The sequence below is a fragment of the Parasteatoda tepidariorum genome, chromosome 3 (genome assembly GCF_043381705.1).
Source record: "Parasteatoda tepidariorum isolate YZ-2023 chromosome 3, CAS_Ptep_4.0, whole genome shotgun sequence".
In the NCBI taxonomy this organism is placed as follows: Eukaryota; Metazoa; Arthropoda; class Arachnida; order Araneae; family Theridiidae; genus Parasteatoda; species Parasteatoda tepidariorum.
In genome coordinates, this window is record NC_092206.1 from 4,783,603 (window position 1) to 4,806,226 (window position 22,624).

A 22,624-nucleotide genomic window follows, 5' to 3' on the forward strand; every position below is an offset into this window, starting at 1 on the left:
TCACAACTATGATAATATGTATAATTAACTATGTTTTAGTTGAATTTATGAACTGTTACAATTGACCCCGTAAGTGGGGACAATTGTAACAAGTGCACGACTGTCAAAAATTGTTAATAACTAATATAATAATATTTAAAATCAGGTATTTAATTTTTTTTCTAGTAGAGGATAGTCTACTTTACTCGTCTGTCAATTAATACTAATAATATATTGGATTTTTTGTTAGTTAAAAATAGTTAAGCAAAAAATGTTACAATTGACACCACTCTCCCCTAATCAATAGGTATAATCAATAAAAGTCAAATAGGGACTGAACGTCTAAGTATTAACTTTTTTTTAAGCATCTGAATGAACCAAATTAACTTTTTATAGTTTTGAAATCATTCAGAGATAGCTCTCCAATTTCATTTAAACAGATTACTATTTCAATTGGAGTTCGCATTATACGGTTCCTTCACTTGCTTTTCAATCAATACTATTGGTCTGCATACATCGTTGTTGTCTTCAAAAAAGTTCTATATTTCTGCATTTTGATGCGATAATCCAAATCCTTTTTACGTTAACTACCATTTTCTAGTTTTCGTTTTTTGAATACTTTCAACTTCTTTTAAGTAATTCAAATAATTATAATGTATGTTTTCTTCAATTCGAACAATGGAAAATGCGACGTGTTCTGTTGAGTCTCTTCTTATATTTCTATTGTGGGGAGAGCAGATATCGACTATGTCAACCTTCATCTATGAAAAGGTATCCCAACATAGAATCGAGTTAACATGTCTTATATACTAGTGAATTGGAATTGTATTTTTGTAGTGGTAGATACACTGCAGTTATTATCAGTTCCAAATGATATTAAAACTTCGATACGGCTATCACTGCACACTTACACAGCAAAATGCTGCTCGATGGAGCTTGCAGACATTGATGTACTATCGGGAACAATACTCAACATTGAGCGTGTAGACATCGATGTCAATAATACATCGGGAAATATCGTACACATCTCAGTAAATCACAATTTCCGATGGTTCGTAAAATTGCCTATCCAAACATCGGATCGGCGATGGTTGCATAGAATCGATATTTTGCGATGCATCGATTTATCGCCCAGTCCTATTAGTCATAATCATCTATGTAGTTATTATTTATTTATAATCAACTCCAAACTCTTACAAAGAGCTCAGACAATTAATATTAATAAGCCATCTTCAAATATTAATTAAAATGAACTGATCGGTTTGAATTGTTCAGTTCACATTGCGTCAGAACCTCGTAAACAATGCTAATTTCCCCCCCTTATTTTCCAGCTTCGCAATGAAAACTATTTTGAAAGAATCATGGATATTGTTTCTGCTTTATGAATATGGTGAGTTTCTGTTAATGTGATTATATACTGAAAAGATTAATATTCTTACAGAAATTTATAATAATAATTCTTCATTTGGTTTTGCGTGAAGTTTGTTTTACAACTAATTCAAATAATAAAAAAGGGGTACTGGGCACAAAATAAAATAAAAAATAAAAAGATATGACTTAAAATAACTTTTGTTCGAATTATCGGAAACAAAGTGCCAATCTTAAGGGTGACCTCAATTTAATTAATGCTAACTATAAGTTACAGCAGTGTTTCCCAAAAAGTGGTATGGGTACCCCCAGTGGTACGAGAATAGTTTAGCGGGGGTAAGCGTTCTTATGTGAAAGATCTTGCAACAAACGAAAATTTCAAAAAATTTTGTTTAAAAACAAAGCCAGCCATAAAAATTTACGATTACGTATTTTTCTATTGGCTATTTTTTTACAGAGTTAACAGTTAATAATTAGTGGTGTCAACAGCCAGTTGTGATTTGTAACTTTTGTGCAATTTTTTTACAGCTAAAAGTACATTCATTTTTTATTAGTGGTAGGGTAAACTAACCAGTGAAGGAATACTTAAGCTTCGCTTGCCTTTTAAAAGATCATATTAATTTCAAAATTCGTAACTTTAGTTAAATGACAGTGTCAACATATTTGCTACTAATTGCAAATTATGTAAAAAAAAAATTGAGAACTTACATAATATTGTTTTAAAGTTTTGGAGGTTCAAATAACAAGTAGTAAGAAGACCAAGTGAAGGAACAGCTCTTACCAGTGAAGGAACACAAAATTTCCCTATAAAGGCACACTTAATTTTGGTTATTTTTAAATGTTTTTTATGAATTTATATGCCATACAAATATCTAAAAACAAGACTATTCTTCAAATTATTACATACAAATACTTGGCAAATTTTAACTTTTTTTTGTAATCATGAATTGAAAAGTAAAGTGTCAACATATTAGCACATACTGTTCATTCACTGGGAAATCTATACCCAGTAAAGGAACATGCCTGTTCCTTCACTGGTTAGAAGTTGCTTTTTGTATTTTTAACATACTTTTGATCCAACATCACTAAAGGTACAAGAAAATTAAAGTTTTTGTTTCATTTTCATTAACTTAGAAAAAACCCAGTAAAGGAACACTTGTTCCTTCACTGGTTTTTCATCATTTCGTGATCCAGTGAATAAACACCCCCTTATCTCAGTACTTGATTATGCTATGACGCTTAAAAAAATAAAACGTAACTTCAATAACTATATTTTGAATTCTTATTTTCACAGTGAGAAAAATAAAACTATTACATGCAATTAATTCCATTTCAAACATATAAGTACAAACACTCACCTTAAAATTTTTTTAAAGAAACAAGGTGTTGCAGAGATAATAATAAATTTAAAATTTTTTCCACAGAAGTCTATGTGACCAGGTAATCCAAAGCATTGCTAGATGACTTCCTATTGTTTGGCAGTAAGCTATTGTTACCAATCAATCTAATTAAAAACTTTCAAATTCTTATTTTTAATCAATATATATGAAATGTTCCTTCACTGGTTGGTTTACCCTACACAGCGTTGCGAAAAATTTAGAAAGGGTACACAAAAGTCATAAGTTTGGGAAACACTGAGTTACAGAAAAGATCACAAAAACGTTCTTTTGCAGAATAAATAGCATTAAAATACGGGAAGCAGCCGCAATGTGGAAAATTTGGTCCCGTTAATTTTGGCAGGGGCAGTCGAAAGTTAGGACCCTTTAATGTTATATTCATTTAATGCTTTTTTCGCTATATGTGGGAAAGTTTTAAAGCGAATCAAAACATTTTTGCACATAATTATAAAATTCGTTAATTAAAAAATAATTTATTGTAAAAATAGTATTTTATAGTTTTTTTTTATTATTTTATTTAATAAAGGTCCGAAAAAGGTTTCATCGTAACATATACAAATAATTCAATGATTACAAGCTATGCAATTGTAAATGAAAAATTCAAAATTTGAGCGAAATCGGTAAAATAACACCTGAGCCATATTTTTAAAACTTTATTTTCCAGAAAACTTCTATCATTTTCTTTCAAATTTCGTATTTTGTCACTTAAAATTACATAGCTTTAAATGATACAAAAATTTGTATATCTTACAAATTCGACAAATTTCATTAAATTTTTCGCAAGGTAGGGCAGTAAAAAGGGAAATAAAATTTTCGACTGCTTTCCTGACTAAACTGTAGGAATCATATCTTCCGGATATGCCCATATTTCGGTAATCAAAAAATCAAATCAGTAGAAAAAAAGTATGTTTATTCAGAGATAGTATGTTCCGTGCTGATTCGGTGAACTAATATTAATCGTTACCAGTTTCGTAAAAATTCGATCATAAGACCAAAAGTGATTAAGAGTGATATTGGTTTTAACTTGAGCACTTTGTGCACAAATTTTTTTTTAAAAAGCGAGAGAATAACAAAAAGAACTTGGATTTAAATAAATGATAGTATTTATTTTCAAAATACCCAAAATTTGATAATTAGTAGTAGAACTAGCTACGTTACTACAAAAACAAATTGTGTCTGATTTCGTAATTTAAGCTATCATCTGCTGTAATTAATAAGCATATTTAAGGTCTACATCTCGAAATGTTAGGATTGCATGTTATCATTTATCCTATCATTTATCCTATCCAAAATCCTATCATTTATCAATAGTCATTCAGTGCTATTTTTTGCAGATACCACAAACACAAGGGTGATAAAGAATAACTTTTAAGCAAAATTTACAATGAAATATTTTTCTTTGCCACCAAAGTTTGAAAAAACTCTGAGGTATTGACTATTTAATCGCAATTGTGAAAGGTTGTTTTACAGTTTGTATAAAGTAAGAACTCCCCTAGCCATTCGTCTGGACCCGTGGCGGTGGGTGACTATGGTAACGAGGTATAACTATTTCCAGTGGGAGTGTGGGGTCACTGTTTGGGGCAGGTTTTGACTCGAGTCGGCGAGAGAAAGGGAATCTTTTTTATCGGTCTATTGTGTTAGCTTTAGAGTAAAGAGAAGCTACCCTTCCTAAAATGCGCCATTCTTGTTTCGATAGCAGCAAACGGCCGCAGATTTTGTGGCGGGGGGCGTTTTTACCGTAGACAAACTATACGTTATCCATAAAGTTGCTCCAAGACTGAAGGCATTTATTGACACAAAAATGACCATCTTGTTCACTGAATTCGAATAAAACGAATTTTTCGTTACTTTGAAACAACGGTGTCTGCAAAACCTTATAAAACGTCCAAAAGGAAGGAAAATTCTTCCACCCCTTTATTGTCTGCTCCTTTTCACACCTCAACAGGGTCATATGTTGATCAAAAGGCAAACCTCTTTCATTTAAGGGGTGATAAAAATGACCATTAATAACCCTCAACTCCTTTTAAGGTACGACTTTTAAAGGTCAGGCCTGTTGGTAGGAACTCACCCGTAAATAACTTCTTGTAACAAAATATCAGTTGACTTCATCATGAAAACCGAAGGGGGGCACTTTGAAACTCTTGCAAATTAGTTTTAAACAGTAATGAAAAGTTTGGTTGTGGTTTAAACCAGGGGGATTATAATATTGGTATATCCCGGAATTCCGGGTTTTCCGTATCACCCTTCCACGTCGTCGAAAAATTAAGAGCAATGCATATGAATTTTTTGGGAATATCGTGGAATTCCGCGTTTCACAAGACCATTGGTTCTAGGACTTTCGCTAATCAAAAATTTTTAATCCGATGAAGTTTTTACGGAATTCTACAAATCCAAAATTTTAATTTTGAAACTTTCGCTAATCCCGCTAACGAGATGTTTATATACATATGATCTTGGAAGATTTTCGCCTTTTTGAATATTTGAAACTGCGCCGGAATCAGCTTATTGACGTGATTTAAATACCAAGCATTATTTTCTGTATTTACCTAATTTACACGTTGCGATTTGTATTCATGCGATTTAAAAATCCAATATCGCGATTGGTATCCACGCGTTTTTAAAATCCAATATCGCGATTCGTATTAACGAATCTTCAAAATCCTGTAACGCGATTTGTTGCAACCTCATCGAAAAATGTCAAGTCCCGCAGTGGACTGATCGTTAAGACACGGTTCCCAGCAGATCACCGAAGTCAAGCATCACTGGCTACGGTCAGTGTGCGGGTGGGTGACCACTTGGATCAGTCTGCGTAGGGACCGAGGGTGTGCGGTATTGGTCCTCGTTAAACTGTGCTACCGTAAAGTGCTCGACTTCGCGCGCAGGTCGTCGGGCTACCGAAGCGGGGGTGCCATCCCCTCCGCAGAGGATCAAAATTTTGATGGCATGTCTTCGGATCATCCTCCGGGATGTTTCCCACACCGTCGCCAATAGCCCATTGTGCAGCTCTAGTGCGAGGTAAATTAACAACAACAACAACAAAGAAAGATGTGAGAGCCCCCTAGCGAATACGAATAAGACTCAATAACTTTTATGAACAGTTTGAATGTGAACGGTCACTTGATACAAGCGCTTGGAGCTTTTCTCTTTTTCGTTACTCATCTACTTTTGTTGTTCATCTTTTATCGTTATGCTTATTAAATTACACTAAAATGTTAATTAGCTTGGTCTTCATTCGTACTTAGATATTTATTGTTAAATATATTGTATGCCAAACAAAAGAGTAAGGTTGGTCTTACTGCTTCTAATCATTCAGAACAACACAGCAAGGTAAGTAATACCTTCCCTTGATTCATTTTTTGGAAGTAGTGACGCCTCCAGTATAGAACACGATTCGTATTGACACGAATCTAAAATCCGATGTCACAATTCTTATTCACGCGTTTTTAAAACCCAATATTGCAACTTGTATTCACGCGTTTGAGATATCAAACATCGATTACCGTATTTATATGTGATATCCTATTATTTTAAAATCCAATATCGCGAATTCTATTCTTTGGGATTTTAAAATCCAATATCGCGATTTCTATTCGCGTGACTTTAAAATCCAATATCACGATTCCTAGTCACGTGATTATGAAATCTAATATCGCAATTCTTGTACGAACTAAGATTTTTCTTAAATTTTAATTTAAGAAATCTAAATTTTTTAATTCATTAATTTAATTATTATAAATCTTATTTCAAGAAATTTTAAATCTGAAACATGTATGATTTATAAATTAATATCTTGATATCGATTTTTTACACATAAAATTTTCAGGATTTTTCTCTTTATGCCTCAATTAATCCATGATGAACATTAAAATTATAGTGAATTCGGCGTACGCGTTCAAGGCTATTTCCTTTCATGCTCCATTTCAGAAATATTATTAGCTCTTATTATTATTATGCCTTTAAAAAAAAAAACATCCAACTGTTCATAAAAAAAAATTGAAGTTTATTATTTTTTCTTTTAATAAATGACTGGTGTTCATTTTTAGTGAGGGCCACAGAAGTGACCGTGTCATCCCATAATATAGTCTCCTCACAGGGCATGCAGGTTGCTCTGCCCGTATTCACCTGTCATGCCAATCACAAGAACTACAGCCGTGTCCTTTGGTTCAAAGACTATATCCTCCTGAGGAACGGATCGGCCTCCTCTCTTTCCAATCACATGTATTCCCTCTCTTCTTCCTCAGAGGGTATAAATCCCCTTACATTACAAGGGTACTTCTGGTGCGAAACAGACGTTCCATCCATTGTCCATAAATACCTTTTCACCATCAAAAGTAAGTTCATTTTCAATGTCTTTTCATATTTCCACAACGCTTTCTGTAAAAACTATGTTTAATGCAATTTTGAGTTCCATATAATTTCTTAACTTAATCTGTTTGAAAGTCAAGACGTCACTAATGTACGAGTATTTCCTTTTCCGATGATTGTCCACACTCTAATGGTAAAAGCAAGCGAAGTGTTGCCATAGGTAGAGAGTTCGATCGCCAATATACAATGCTAACATTTACGTAAACCTATTTGGAGAGATCAGGAAATTTTTCTTACATTTTAGAAATGAACCCTGTAGCTTTTACCAATTTAAAAAAATGCTTAAAAAATTCTTTACCTTAATAGGCGATCACAACGCTCGAAATCGCCATCTGGGGAGAAGACCGGTTCCATGCCTTTGGTCCTTCTCCCTTCCCTCTCTTCCTCTTTTCAGTTGTATAGGCATGTACTACGATATTTTTCCTTTTCTTAATATTTTTCGGTTTTAATTAACAAAAATATTTTTTAAACATTCATGATGATTTCTTTTAGAACTAAATTTAATGTAGTTTTCAGTCCCATATAGTTTCCCATAATTTAAAAGATTTTAATCTATGTGAAAATCGAAACAGAAACTGACGTACTTCCTTCTTCTATGACTCTCCACACGCTAATGGTGAAAACATGCGAAGTGTCGCCATAGGTAGAGAGTTCTGCTCTACGCCACGTGTAGGCCATTGCGATCGCGAGTAATATCGTTCTATTTTTAATAATAGTTCATATTTTTAAATTTTTGAAAAAGCAACCACATGTTTTTAACAGTGGCTGGTTAAGAAATATCCTAATTTTGCCCTATAACTGTAAGAGCTCTAATCTGAGAAAAATGATACATTTGATTTTTCAGAAGTGAATACCACGGAGAGCAGAACAGTGAATACTTACACGGGCAAAATTCTTTCCTCTCAAGTCTTCAAAGGAGGAGAAAATTCAGAAAAATTAAAACAAGATTACGAACTAGAAATGGAGAACATTCTTTTTGGGTTTTTACCTAAACCCAATACCTACGTTAGAGATATTAAAATCAGACCGTAAGTAAATCTTTTTCAATAATTCCTCCCCTCCCTTTTCAAAATTTGAACTATTTTACACTCCAATGTCACCGTTCAAATCACCTCTTATGTCTTAACCATTTCATTCTCTGACCATTAGTTATTCTATAGAAATACTGCATTCTGTATTTAAAATTTCTTAGTATTTACACATTTTCACTCGGAATCCATTAAAAATTTTTAACGAATTCTGTTGAATAGTTCTTGAGATGTATAAATTTTTTTTAAATTTGATATATATATATTATTAAGAAGAAAATATTTTAGGCGGTGATCGCCGATATATTACATTATGAGAATAAACGGTTAAATTTATAAAAAGGAAATGAGGTTATATTCTTGCAGACTTATACAGCAGATAAATGTTTTTTCCTTCAAAATAAATAAATTTTATCATAATAGAGGAAGGCTAGTAACACCTTACACTTGACTTATAGCAGATATCAGTTTACTGTGTTAAGAATGGTGACGACAATGCTAACTCTCTTTGTTTCGAAATAGGAAAGGAGTCGAAGTAAGTTTCTTTGTCTATTCCCGCCAAGTGTTGAATCCGAGGAAGCGAGATCAGGAGGAGTTGATGGAAGATGAGGAGGAACTAGATCATATCCTGGATAACATCAGCAGCAGTAACGAGGAGTGGATGGAGAATCGAAAGATAGAAGATATTGTTCTGAGGAGCACACGTTAGTTCTATTTCATTCAATATCAACGGCCACTAATTAAATTCTTGAATTATAAAGCCAGCCGCTTTTTAAAAACATTGCAAAATCAAAACATGCTGAAACCCATCCTTTTATTAAAACGCTGCTTTGTAAAATCAAATTTTTGTAGGGCATATGTTAATAATAAAAAATTCTGCTTTTATCTATTTTCTCGATTTTTGAAAGCACCTAAATAACATTATATACCAATAAATACACTCATGTCCATAAATTAAGGATAATGAAGTTCAGGCACAGAAAGAGACAGAAGCCAAACAAATTTGACTTATTTGTAAAGTCTATGTATTAAACAAAAGGTAAAGAGCAAAAAAGATGCTATATGTTTGACATAATTAATAAAAATTGCGATTTTTACTCCCTGGAGCAAATTTCAAAAAAGAACCTATTTACAAAAAACAGTATAACATGGTTAGTATGATGGTTAATACGGAGTATGTCTCCCGGACGATGCAATACAGGCCGTACAACGCCTAGGCATGCTGAGTATCAAATTATCAATCTGATCTTGGGGAATATTACACCACTCATCAAGCAATGCCCTCCGAAAGTCCGGTAGACAGGTGGGAGGGGGTTGACGGGCTGCAATTCGTCGGCCAAGCATATCCCACACATGCTCTATTGGATTCAAGTCCGGTGAGTATGCTGGCCAATCCATACGGGTGATATCCTCCGATTGAAGGCATTCGTCTACAATGTTTGCACGGTGAGGACGGGCGTTGTCGTCCATAAACAGAAATTCAGCACCCATGGCGCCCCGAAACAAACGTACATGTTGTTCCAGAATGACATCCCTATAGATGTGGCCTGTCATCGTTACACTCTGAACATGCAGGTCAGTTCTGGAACCAAGAATAATTCCTCCCCAAACGAGCCATCCTGCACCACCGTAACGGTGTCGTTCAATGGTGTTGTCTTGGTGGTAACGGGTACCTGGCGCTCTCCATATGAAAGTCCGGCGAGAATCAGACTGCAAACTAAACCTGGACTCGTCGGAAAACATCACACAAGACCACTGTTGCGGTGTCCACAATGCATGCTCTCTACTCCAGGCTAATCGCAGGCGACAGTGAGTTGCGGTAAGTGGAACACATCTGACAGGCCTACGAGCATATAGACCAATGTGCCCTAAGCGTCTGTACACGGTCTGCCTTGAAACTGTCGTACCGGTAGCTGAAGAGAGCTGACGAGACAGGTCTGATGCTGTGCTCCGTCTGTTTCTTTTGGCAGTAACTGCCAAATACCGGTCTTCATTCAGCGTTGTAACTCGGGGGCGACCTGTGCTGTAACGTCTACTCACATTACCATCATCTTGGAATCGTTGCCAAAGCCTGGAGATGACACTCTGGGTGATTCCAAGTTCCTCGGATACTTCCAGCTGGGTACGTCCACATTCCAGTCGTCCGATGATTCTGCCACGTAAAAAATCATCCAAATGCTTCCTTTGTGCCATAACTATGCGGTTATTGCACTGAAAGGCTTTTAAAGCGCTTGTGAACAATTTTACTTCTTTGCCACCATTCCTTATTTACCCCTCTCTTACACTCTCGTCATTGTGACATACTACCAGCGTCATCTAGTGGTTTCCTGTAATTTGCATACAGGTGAAATTTTAATTTTAGAGTTTGATTTCCGTGTGATTCTGAATTATCCTTAATTTATGGACATGAGTGTACTTTAACGCATTTGATAAGGGAAAAAATCTAAATTCGTTCTTATTCAATAGTTTCCACAATGAGCATGCTTAAATCATTGTGATATCATTTATGTAGTGATCTTGTGAAATTCCTTCTCTAAACAGTTCCTAATAATGCTAACTAAAATAACTATATGAAACTGTTCCAAAATTAATGAAAATGAATGTAGATTTTTGTCACTTTTACAGTTGGCTGCTATTCGGAAGTAATGGTCGATACTCCGAAAAACATTTCGTGGCCTTATGCCTATAGGGGAGAGATTGCCATCCCCGAAGAAAGCTGCTCATCTAAAAGTAAGTTGTCATTATCATTCTGACAGTCTTCTGACATCCCATTTACATGATGATTAAAGTCCTCTGCTGCCACAGACCTGAATAAAAACTTTACACCATTTCTGAAATCCCATCATGCGGCGATAAACGGGAAATTACCATGAGCTGCAACGAGCCAATCATCACGTGCCTGTAATTCCTGTCCTGACTCAGTTTGGTTTCAAAGTCGTACTGATCGTAAGACACGGTTCCCAGTAGATCACCAAGATCAAGCTGCTGGTAGACGGGTTGATCAGCTTGCGAAAGGAACCCGTCTAACGAAACAGACAAAAGAAGACCTTTTGGGTTTCGATCTTCTTTTGTCTGATCTACCTTAAAGTGTTAGTCACAAGTCACTGAGCAACTAAAGTAGGGGAGCCATCCTCTCTGCCGATGATCGAAATTGTGATGGCACGTCTTCGGATCATCCCCGGGGATATTTTCCCAGACCGTCGCCAATAGCCCATTGTGCAGCTCTAGTGCGACGTAAATGAACAACAACAACATCCGTTTCCAGCAATTTGCTTTTTACATAAAATATTTTATGCTATGGTAAAGCCACTTCAGCTTGAAGGTTTGGTTGGATCACTTTGAAAACATAATTGGGTGCCTAAATGTATTTCCAGTTGATTATTTTAGTTTAGTTTTTGTAGGATATATTTTTTTATCTTATCTATAACTTTAAATATTTCGTTCTTAGTTTCCTTGCTCCTCATCTTGGACACACAAATTAATTTAATACTCGAACCTGTGACCCTTGAATCTCATCCCAAAAATCTTGTTTTCCACCTATTAAAATCATGTACTTCTGCTTTAATTTTCGAGATCTCAGTATATTATCTTCATCGGGCTTGTTATAGGTTTATTCATATCGGAAATATAAAAAAAGTTCATCCTTCTGTATGTGATTTTAAAAATGTAAATCTCTTATTTTTTCACTGATATTTTTATAATGTATTAAAAAAGACTAGATTGGTTGAAATCTGAATAAAGAGCTGTAAACTTTTACTGTTATTTGAGATCTGTGGATCTCTGTGGAGGGGGGGGGAGCCTGCAATCCATATTGTTTTGTCGATCCGTTTAGAGAAAACTGAATGTTTTAAAAATGAACAAAGATAAAACGTGTTTCGTTTTATCTGATTTCTGATATCGCTAGTTTGCAATTCAAGCTAAATTAAATGTATTCAAATTTATGTGAATTAAATTAGTGTTAGTACTTAAGAGGACGCCATACGAAGAGAGAAACTTTTTGTCGCAAATTCTTCTGCACCCTCATTATACTATTTTAAATTTTAAAAGAAAGAAAAAGTGAGTTCAGACTAACCAAGAGTTTAGCTATGTAGTTTCAATTGTTGGAAAAAAATATTGAAATATCAAAGGGCAAACAAATTATTGGAAGAAAACTTCTCCATTTCGAAATCCTAAGTTATCTTCTCATAATTTAGTTTCATTTTGATACTTTGAAATTTTCTTTTCGGTATTTGAAATTTCATGGCTTACTCTAAGTTTGACTGAACTCACTTTTTCTATACTTATAATTTTAAATTAGTTATGGAGGAAAAAGAGAATTTGTGACGTAAAATGTCTACCGCGGTATGGCGTCCTCATTTATCAATGATAAATTATTGGTAGCAATATTTTTAAATTGCTCAAGCTTACAATTACTGAAAAGATTGTAAGCTTAGCCTGAGGACACTTATTTGATGGAGAAGAATAACAGTGATTACGCATAATAACGCATTTAGTTTTTAATGTGAAATGTTTAATACTGTTTTGACCCAATAGATGGCCTTGCTGTCACTCGGTTGTGCATTGGTTCATTTTACTCTGGTGCAAGATGGGGAATGGAATCCGGAAAATGTGATGTGGAACCCAGCAATCTCACCTCTCAACTTATGCAGATACGAGACGTGAGTTTTAATTTTTATAAACAAAATATGGAATTTGAAAATTTTTAAGACAATGAGAGCAAGCTGGAGTCCGGGAAGGAAGTAAAAGTTGTCATTTTTTAACACGTAGCTTTCATACATTTACGCTAGGTGTTCTGTAATGACCTTCTTTAATAAATATTCTTATTACTCTCATAACACATTAAGAAGAAAAATTATGCCCATTAGGATTCTCAATCAATAGGATAGGCATTTCAAGGTTACGTAGTTTCCCCGTATCCCCCTTTCCGTTACCATGGTTACCACGCAAGTATATTCTATATTCTAACGGAAACGTATTGCCATGTGGAAAGAGTAAAATTTGTCGAAACTATTGTAACGAAGAGGAGGAAAGAGAGGTGAGTGGGAAACGGTGCAAACTTGAAAAACTTCCAATCTATGACTAGTCATCGTTAGAATCCAGAATGGAAGTATTGAAATTCTTTTATACCAGTTTATTTAAAAAGGTAGCTTGCTAATGTATTATCATCCATGTCACCCTAGATTGTTTGCACATATGTCGCTATAATCGATAATCATGCAAATATGACGTGAGTCAGGTTAAGAACATCATTTTGGACTACACTTTATGTGAACCATTAGCTATTTCGGTTATAGGTATTTCTCTCCTCTGCTTTCTAATTATTGATATGTACTGCATTTGAGGTGGTAATTTGGAGGACACTTTAATGAATTTTCATATTTTTTCGGTTCACTAGAGAACTTTGATATTGATATCAAGTTATTGGACAGGTGTCAAACTTTCTAAAAACATATACATATGCGAAAAAATTTTGATTTAACATATTTAAAAAATGTGTTATATTGTCCTTGTCACCCTAAATTGTTAGCACAGATGTCGGTATAATCGATAATAATGTAAATATGACATGAGTCGGGTGAAGAATATTAATTTTTTTAATTTTTTTTTACTATGCATTAGCGGGGTTTTCGCATTGTTCTATTCTAAGTTTTCACAGTTCATTCAACCAACAATCCATCTCGGCGTACAGTCAGTTCGAAAAGTATGATAGCGCAAACCATATGATAGCGCTAATGAGTCCGCATGTGCGTCTACTGAGTAGGGTTCAGTGAGATTATTGCACTCTCATGTGCAACTCTGCTCAAGATATTCTGAATGTCAGACTTCATTTTCCACACTCTGAAATCGAACCGAAAAATCTCTCGATCTTTTTTTACGGTGGATAACATAATCAAAAAAAAAAAGAGTTCTTTGTCAGAGACTAGTTATTTTATCATGATCATGTAAAGTCTTGGAAAATTATTTTGTTAACGAATATAGTACTTGAAAATATTTTTTGAGTGATTAAAAAGTATTTTAACTTATTTTTTGTAGAGAGATTTGGTTACGCACCCTGATAATAATGTTCTAATCCCTTCTTTGCTTTTCTGACTCAAATGATTTTAAAAATCAAGGACTTTAAAATATGCATGGAAGAACATGGAATGTGCTTTTTCCAGAATCTATTTTTGTGTCACTACAATGTTGTGAATTTCATAATGACCAATCTCAGAACATATATTTTGGGATCCTTGTCGAAAATGAAGTGAAAAAATAAGGAGTTGCACTTAATGAATACTTATGTCGGTGATCACTTTAGAGGGAATAAAACCTGTTTTGTGATCAGAGGTTATTTTTCAAGGTGAAATGCAATTAGGTAATAAAAATTGTTCTGACATTTTTAGAGCCCTTAGTAGTGATTTCAATATACTTTTCCCAATTAAGCCAAATATTATATTGAAGATATTAGAGAAGAATATTTATTTTCAATAAAAACGTCTTTACTTGCTTGCTTATTTTCAGGAGAGTCCATCTTCCTAGTGCTGATGGAAACATCCCCCTAAATAATGTAACATGCATAAAATTTTTGTCAAAAAGCAATTTTTTTGTTACATCTGATCTATCTCAATTATATTCACGGTTAGAAAAATTTTTTAAAACTTTATTTTCGGAGAAAAATTGAAAAAAGAAAAAACTGGAAAAAAAATAGATTCCTGTGTAAAACTGACATACAAAGAGACCAATTTCGTAAACCTAGCTTAAATATTCATGGAAGCATAATCATTTTTAGAAAAAGAAAACTTATTTGTTTGCCTTACATTTTCTTACTATAACTGTAAAAATATTCAACAAAGTTAAGAATATCGTTTCAGAATTTTTTAAAAATGTTAGAAACTCTGCAGTGTATGAGCAGTCTAAGCTGGTCTTTCACGCTGTATANTTTTCTTAATTTTCTTCATCTTTTTTTGTTTTTATTTATTATGCTATATATATTTATATATATATATATATATATATAACTTTGTAACGTTGATCCAAATGAAGGTGACTCTATTAAAATGTGGAAAAAAATGTTTAGTTTAAAATTCTATGTGATGATCTATTGTAATTGAATAATGAAGAAAAAAATTTGTTATTTTTTAGAGTGCAACACAGACAACGGAAGACATTGAAAAAGTATTAGAAGGTGCTCACCTGAGCGTCACAGACCTGCATATTTTAACTGGCATTCTCACAAGATTATCGAATAAAGTTCTTCAGTCACAAGTAAGTTCCTTCTTCATTTATGTTAAGAAAGTGAAATCTAAATATCAGCAGATATTTTTAAAAGTGCAAGGGCAGCTGAATAACTAGCTCTTTAATATCAAAATAAAGTATAGTTAAAACAATATATATAAGATTTTGGGAAACTATTCTGGGAGCTGATGGGAAACTTTTAATTGATAGACAAATGCAATGAAAGAGTTTAGTAACTATTTTATTTGAGTTTCAAACTTAAGAGGAGGCTATTCCGCGGAAGAAAATATTCGTAGCAAATTCTCTTTTTCCTTTATTACTAATTTAAAGGAAAGACAAAGTAAGTTCAGACAAACCATGAAGTTTCAATTGCTGAACAAAATACTTCAAATTATTAAAATGCAAACTAATTATCGGAAGAGAATTTCTTCTTTGTGCCAAATTCTGCCAAATTTCTTACAACCATAAGGGGAATGATAGTTTGCTCAAGTGCAATATTCTCTGAATTTATTCAAAAGGAAGCACGTTTTCCTTTCTTTCTTCCATCTTAATTTTTGTTTTAATAAATGCATTATTTTTATTTTCAAAAATTTGCTGTTTTGTTTACAAATCATTAATTTTTGTTTATAGTTGATCTTGTTTTGCTTACCATTAATAAATATATTTGTTTATAACAGTTGAATGTTTACAACTTTTATTCTGTATATGTCTTGTCATTCGATTCGCTTGGCGACTTGGCTCACGGTTGGTTCACAATTGGAGACATTTTCTCCCGGCTGACGGAAAAGTTCCAAATTTCCTTTTGCAGTATGCGTATTCTTATGTTAACTAATGGTTATGGATGATTTTAATAACTTCCTTGCTCTTACTGACTTCTACAGGGATTATCTTTGTCATTAAAATAGTAATTTGTTATTTAATAAGTGTGCTAAAAATAAATATAAAGGGCGCCCATTAATTTTTGTTCTTTTTATTGTAGGAGACTATTTCGACAATTTTCTCGATCATCGATAGCATGTTGGCTAATACTCAAAAAACTGAACTAATATCAGCAAAAAACACGATTCGTTTTACTACCAGGTAATTAATTGTTGTTAAATATATTTTTAAACAAGATGAAAGCTCAATTTTTTAATAATGTGCCTCTCTTTTCTTCTGAGAAAAACATTTTTAAGGCCTAGTATACAATTTTTAATTTATATTTTAGAAAATTGTTTTACAAAATCTGATTTAAAACGTGTGAAAACTTTAGTAAGTTGTTTACAAAAAGGATTTTTGCTTTTAAATATAGACCTAAGTAATGTGTAAGTAATGCAACATTACTTGTATTTTTTCACAACCAATCAACTGTCGTGTTTCCTAGCGAACGAGAGAGTGCAGACTTCTTATTAGCATTACATTAGTCATGATTGCTCTTTGATGGATTTCAAAAATGTCGCTGCATATCTTTCAAGCAGATGCTTATTGTAGGCAGTGATACCAAAATCTACAAGTCCGCTTTAAGACAGAGATTAGAGTTGTAATAAGCCCCATTTTATGACAAAGTTTTTCTTTTTTTTTACTGACATGGTAAGTAAGGTAATCCCGCAAAATTACACATTTACCCTAGAATATTGCTCCACATAATTTTTTTTACACTACCAACTGATAAATTAGACTAAGTTTAAAGTTTCCAAAAATTAAATAAAAATCATTTTTTTCCATTGAATTATTTATTTTTTTCTATAGTTTTACAGGATGTCTATTGTGTATAATTTTACAGGATGTCTCTTTACATAATAGTCAAGTATCACTGGCTGCGGTCAGTAAACGGATGTGTGACCGCTTTGATCACCCTGCGTAGGGGCCGAGGGTGGGTGGTATCAGTCTTCGTTAATCTGCTCTAGTGTAAAGTGCTCGACTTCACGCGCAAGTCGTCGGTCTACCAAAGCAGGGCAGCCATCCCCTCTGCAGAGGATCAAAATTACAATGGCATGTCTTCGGATCATCCACAGGGATGTTTCCTACACAGTCGCCAATAGCCCATTATGCAGCTCTATTGCGACGTAAATAAAGTACCGACCTACCTACAAATTTCCATAATTTTTTAAATCTTAATATTTTTAATAATACGAAATTATGATGCTTTAGTTTCGAATTTTAATCTCAAATTGTCTATTTCATAGTTAATCCAACTTACTTTTCGATCGTTTCGATCAGATTTCCAAGTGTATTTCAAAATCCCGATCTGTTTAATACGAATCGTGCAAATAATAATAATTTTTGACGTGTTTTCTTTGTGTCAATTTTATCGTAAATCCAAGCTATCTTTCTTTTTCCTCCCTTCTCGTAAAAATTAAAATTTATGTTTGTTCGTGTGCTTTTTAATAATTATCCTGCCATAATTTTGTTGTGAATCGTGTTTGGCAACTAATGAAAAATATCCGATTTGAATATCTTGAGAAAAAATTTACAAGTATTATTTTCACTCCGGAGAAAATTTTTGAGAAGTGAAATACGCATCTAGATGCGTATTAAGATACTCTGTTAATGTGGATGATTACCAAATGAACTCCAAATGTTACTCTGTTACTAAACTGTAAGAATATATTGTATTGTTCCAGAATTCTGAAGATCATCGATTCTGTTCTGAGGTCGGAGAGAAGAGAATTAGTTTTGATATCGAAAAAGAACATTCTAGCTTATGTCAAGTCCACGGAGAAAGATCACGTGATTGGGGCCTCCATTATTTCGGACGATAGTGTGGAATACTTAACGAATCGCACGCAGATAAAGGGCGAGGCGGCCTTTTTCCTGCCTGAGGATTTAGTGTCGGAGAGGGAGAGAGACTTGCCTTTTCCTTGCCACCTTGAGATGGTCTTCTTTAAAGAATGGATTCTGTTTCCCAATCCGAAAGGAGTTCTTCTGAAAAGAAATTACAAAATTCTATCTTCTCCGGTACTTCTTGCGTCACTTTCTGGCGGACGCGCTTGGAACCTCTCTTCACCCATACACCTTTACTTTCGAACGGTAAGAAACTACTTAAAAAGAAAATCCTTTTTATCTAAATATATTATTCATTATATGTCATGTTAACCAATCCAATGGAATTGCTTCAATAAATGAATACAAAGTGATATTTCTCAACGAAAAAGACTGATTAAATATCAAAAAAGCTATTTAATGTGATATAGCGTGCCTCTTTATAATCAGAGATGATTGTGCTCGGGAAAAAAAAATCCGGTTTTCCGGATTTTTCTCTAACCTCAATCCGGGACTTTTCGGAAATCCAAGGTCCAGAAGTTTCAAGAAATCATCGCTCACATTTATGTTTTTAAAAAAAAGGCTTGAATATTTTAATTAAAAATATTAGAACTGGAATTTATACTTGGCATCTCTTTCAATTGTAAATACTTTTTCTGGCAGAATAATAAGTGTGATTAGAAATAAAATTAAACTTATATATAATTATAAATGTAAATTATGCTGCATATAATTTAGTTAGAGTTTCATGTTTTGAAAATATCAATGATTTAAATTCATAAAGACTTTAATTTTGTGAAATGCGTCATTGATAATTTTACTCAAGAAATTTTCAGAACTTTTGAGTTGGGCTCACAATTACCCCTGTATATTAGAAAGATGATTTAAAATTTAAATTAACTGTCCCTTTTACATGTAAGTCTTAGATGTCAAACGGGCGTGTAAATGTTATTTAGAAGCAGCGCAAACTTACCATTTTTAAGTACGTTCCCATTTTTATAGTTTGTCTAAAGTAAGAACTATCCTAGCCATTCATCTGGACCCGTGGCGGTGACTATGGTAACGAGATTATTTTAATTAGGGGTGTGTGATCATTGCTTAGAACAGGTTTCAGCTCGGATCGGCTGGAGAAAATGGACTCTTTTTCTTCGGTATATTTGTGTTAGCCCTAATATGAAGAGAATCTACCCTCCCTGAAATGAGCTATTCTTGTTTCCATAGCAGCAGACGGTCTCAAACTTTGTGGCGAGGGGAGTTCTTGCAAGAACAAGAATTTTATTCTTCTGCTAAACCTTTAAATCGTAGGGAATAAAAACAAAGGGAATGAATTCGTGTGTGTTTCTTTTATAGCTCCAGAACGATTTAATCTTGGGTTCTGAAATTTGGTACTGTGGTAAGTTTTGACTATTTCCAATTGCATCAACTTTGGTGCAACATCCTTAGAACGGCATCATTCTTGCAGAAGAGCAGAGACGAACTTGTGGGGAGAATTGTTATAGATAATGTCAACCTTCATCTATGAAAAGGTACCCCAACATAAAATCAAGTTTACATGTCCTATATGCTAGTGAATTGGCATTGTATTTTTGTAGTTGTAGACAGACTACAGTACTCCCCCACCAGAATTATAGCTGTGATAGAATTCGATGAATGGATACCACTAGATGATTCATTGCTGTTTGTGAAAGGGCGGAAGAGCTGTATTAAGATCACCGTACTTTTGAGTGCCGATCGTGAGAGCTGTATTAATGTCAAACCTTCATCTATGAAAAGGTACCCCAACATAGAATCGAGTTAACATGTCATATATACTAGGGAATTAGAAATGTAGTTTTTGTATAGGTAGACAAGCTGCAAACTGAAGGACTTCCCAGTCACGTAGTTAGAGAAGGCGACAGTACTAGATCGGATGAATGTTGCGTACGAAGGCTGTGAATATTTTGACTATGAATAATCCAAAGGAATCCCATATTTTGGTCTTTTGACACATTTTTAACGGGCATACTAAAAAAAAACTGTCTTAAATTGGCAGCGAACAATAGCATTGTGCTAAATAGCCCTGAATAGTGTTAATCTTTATTTTGATAAGTTGGACTTCTAAAAACGTATTTTGCTTTATCTAATAATGTAAAGTCACCGAAAAGGGAAACAAATAATGGTAATTAAGCAAAAAAAATGCGTTTATCTGAGCTTTGTAAATGTTATGGTTTGTGCCATTTTGCATACGATTTCATGTTGTTAATTATTGCCCTTATTTTTCCAGCCTATGCGAAGAAAGTTTATTCAGCTAGTTAATAATAAGAGCAATGTTTTAAAATTGCTTTTTAATATTTTATGTTAAATTTACTAAACTATCACTTCTGGGCCGGGATAACCTGGATGGTAGGGCACTGGGCCCATGTCCAAGAAGTCGTGTGTTTGATCCCCGCCGGCCGAACACTAGTAAATGGTGTAAATGGTGACTGATGCAAGTTAAATCTGTCGGATCACAAAGTCCTCCATATTCCCATAACAAATCAATACCTCTGGGGATACTGAGTTTCCAGAGTTATCCGGGAGTTTCCTTGTTTTCCGTATTGGTTCAAAATTAAAAGGCAACAGAGTTGAACATTAGCAGTCGTAAACTGTAAATTGAGTTGGCTGTTCAACGACGGTTACGACTAAAGAACTGAGATAGTCTGCTATGGAAAGAGCACGGAGAGGAGATTTTGATAAAATTGCTGTCGAAATATTTATCACTAATTGATATAGATCGTAACCATGGTCATCGACAGTGCTTCAGAAGGGAGCTCTTTAGATAGATGGACTAAATCACTTTACTCTTTTCAATTCGAGGTGTTAAAAGTGAATTTTTTCTCTCTCTTTCCAGGGTGATGTGGAAGTGGAACATCCAACGTGTGTCTATTATGACGTCAAAAAAGAAGAGTGGAGTACGGAAGGGTGCGAATATGTCGGTCTAGAAGAAGATTTTTATCACTGCCAATGTCATCATCTCTCTATCTTTTCTGTCATTTTAGTAATCTCACATTTTTTTTTAAAAAAATGTTTATGTCTTGTCTAATATGCTAACAAAAATCATAATGTGGAGTTTTACAATCAAGTGCCACAACAATTAATTCCTTCGGGACCAAAATCACGTGATCCTTTCTGCGCGGTATATATGCAGAGATGATTGTGCTCCGGAAAAAGTCGTGATTTCGGGATTTTTCGCTAACCGCGATCCGGAAATTTCCTGAAATTCATGATCCCGAAAACATTTATGTATAAAAATTTTTGTGTATTTTTATTTAAAAATATTAGAACTAGAATTTATACTTGGCATCTCTTTCATTTGTAAATATTTTTCTGGTGGAATAATGATTAGATATAAAAGTAAATTTATACAAAATTATTAATTTTAATTTATGCTGCATATAATTTATTTAGAATTTCATGTTGTGTAAAAATCAATGATTTAAACTGACAAAGACATAATTTATTGAATTCCGTCATTAATGATTTTACTCAAGAAACTTTCAGGATTTTTGAGTTGGGCTCACAATCACCCCTACATATGAGACAAGCCTTTCTGACTCTATTGGCTCATAATCTCACTGATGACTCAATTTGATACTCTCATATGATCGTCCCTTATATCTTGGTGAATAAGTTAACCCGTTGTTTATGTATCGACACCCTATTTTTGATGACAGGATAATAAATTTCTGATAAGTCACTCGATCAATGAACCGCTGTCTGTACGACGATTATTATTCCAATAAACGTCATGTGTCAAATAATATGAGGGGAATTAATTATCGACTACATCAACCTTCTATCAAAAGTTACCTCAAGATCGAATCAAGTTAGCGTGTCTAGTGAATTGGTATTTTAATATTCATAGTGGTATAGTTACACCACAAATACTAGACACATAACAAAATATGGATTCAAATGTTATTGCAAAATATTTTTAAGAAAATGTGAAATTTTGAATTATTTGGACTGGGGTGGAGATTATTTTTTGTCGGATGAAATACAATCTACTGTAGAGTGTGACAAATATATAGACGCCATGTATCATGACAAAATGTGAATTCAAATGTCATTGTAAAATATTTGTCAACAAATTTGTTGTAGCAATATAACTATCGTTTTAAATGATATCTTTTTAAAAAAATTATTACTAATCAAAATTATTTATGTTCATTAATAGATTTTTATTATTTTATTGAAATTACATACATTTGCTGACTTGTGTGCTCAATATAGGCTTATAAGTCATTGTCAAGTAGAAAATACAGATAGAACAATTCAGAGAAAGACATCACAAAGAATACATCCAGGGTTACGGCGGGATTCGAACCCGCTACCTCCACGCTTAACAGAGGGTTTGGACCGGCGATACCGCTCGGCCAGGGAGGCCCCTCATTAATAGATCTTAACAGAATCATAAGGGAAATAGAAGCGTACGAGATCTTTTATACTATTTGCCAATCAAATTTGACTGGAAATAAACATTTCATTTAAAGAAGTTAATGTGGCTGTTGA

At 33.9% G+C, this 22,624-nt stretch overlaps 1 protein-coding gene across 1 annotated transcript in view; it reads left to right on the forward strand.

Annotated features, from left to right (window-relative positions):
• Window positions 1–1,237: 1,237 nt before the first annotated feature.
• Window positions 1,238–22,624, forward strand: part of LOC107451885 (adhesion G-protein coupled receptor G6) — a 35,626-nt gene continuing 14,239 nt past the window's right edge. Inside the window, exons 1-10 of the mRNA XM_043051129.2 lie at window positions 1,238–1,369; window positions 6,788–7,075; window positions 7,954–8,137; window positions 8,660–8,841; window positions 10,763–10,867; window positions 12,671–12,795; window positions 15,260–15,382; window positions 16,332–16,432; window positions 17,956–18,361; window positions 20,964–21,110. Coding sequence (XP_042907063.1) covers window positions 1,318–1,369; window positions 6,788–7,075; window positions 7,954–8,137; window positions 8,660–8,841; window positions 10,763–10,867; window positions 12,671–12,795; window positions 15,260–15,382; window positions 16,332–16,432; window positions 17,956–18,361; window positions 20,964–21,110 — 1,713 coding nt within the window. The 5' untranslated portion in view covers window positions 1,238–1,317. The remainder of the gene's footprint in view (window positions 1,370–6,787; window positions 7,076–7,953; window positions 8,138–8,659; window positions 8,842–10,762; window positions 10,868–12,670; window positions 12,796–15,259; window positions 15,383–16,331; window positions 16,433–17,955; window positions 18,362–20,963; window positions 21,111–22,624) is intronic.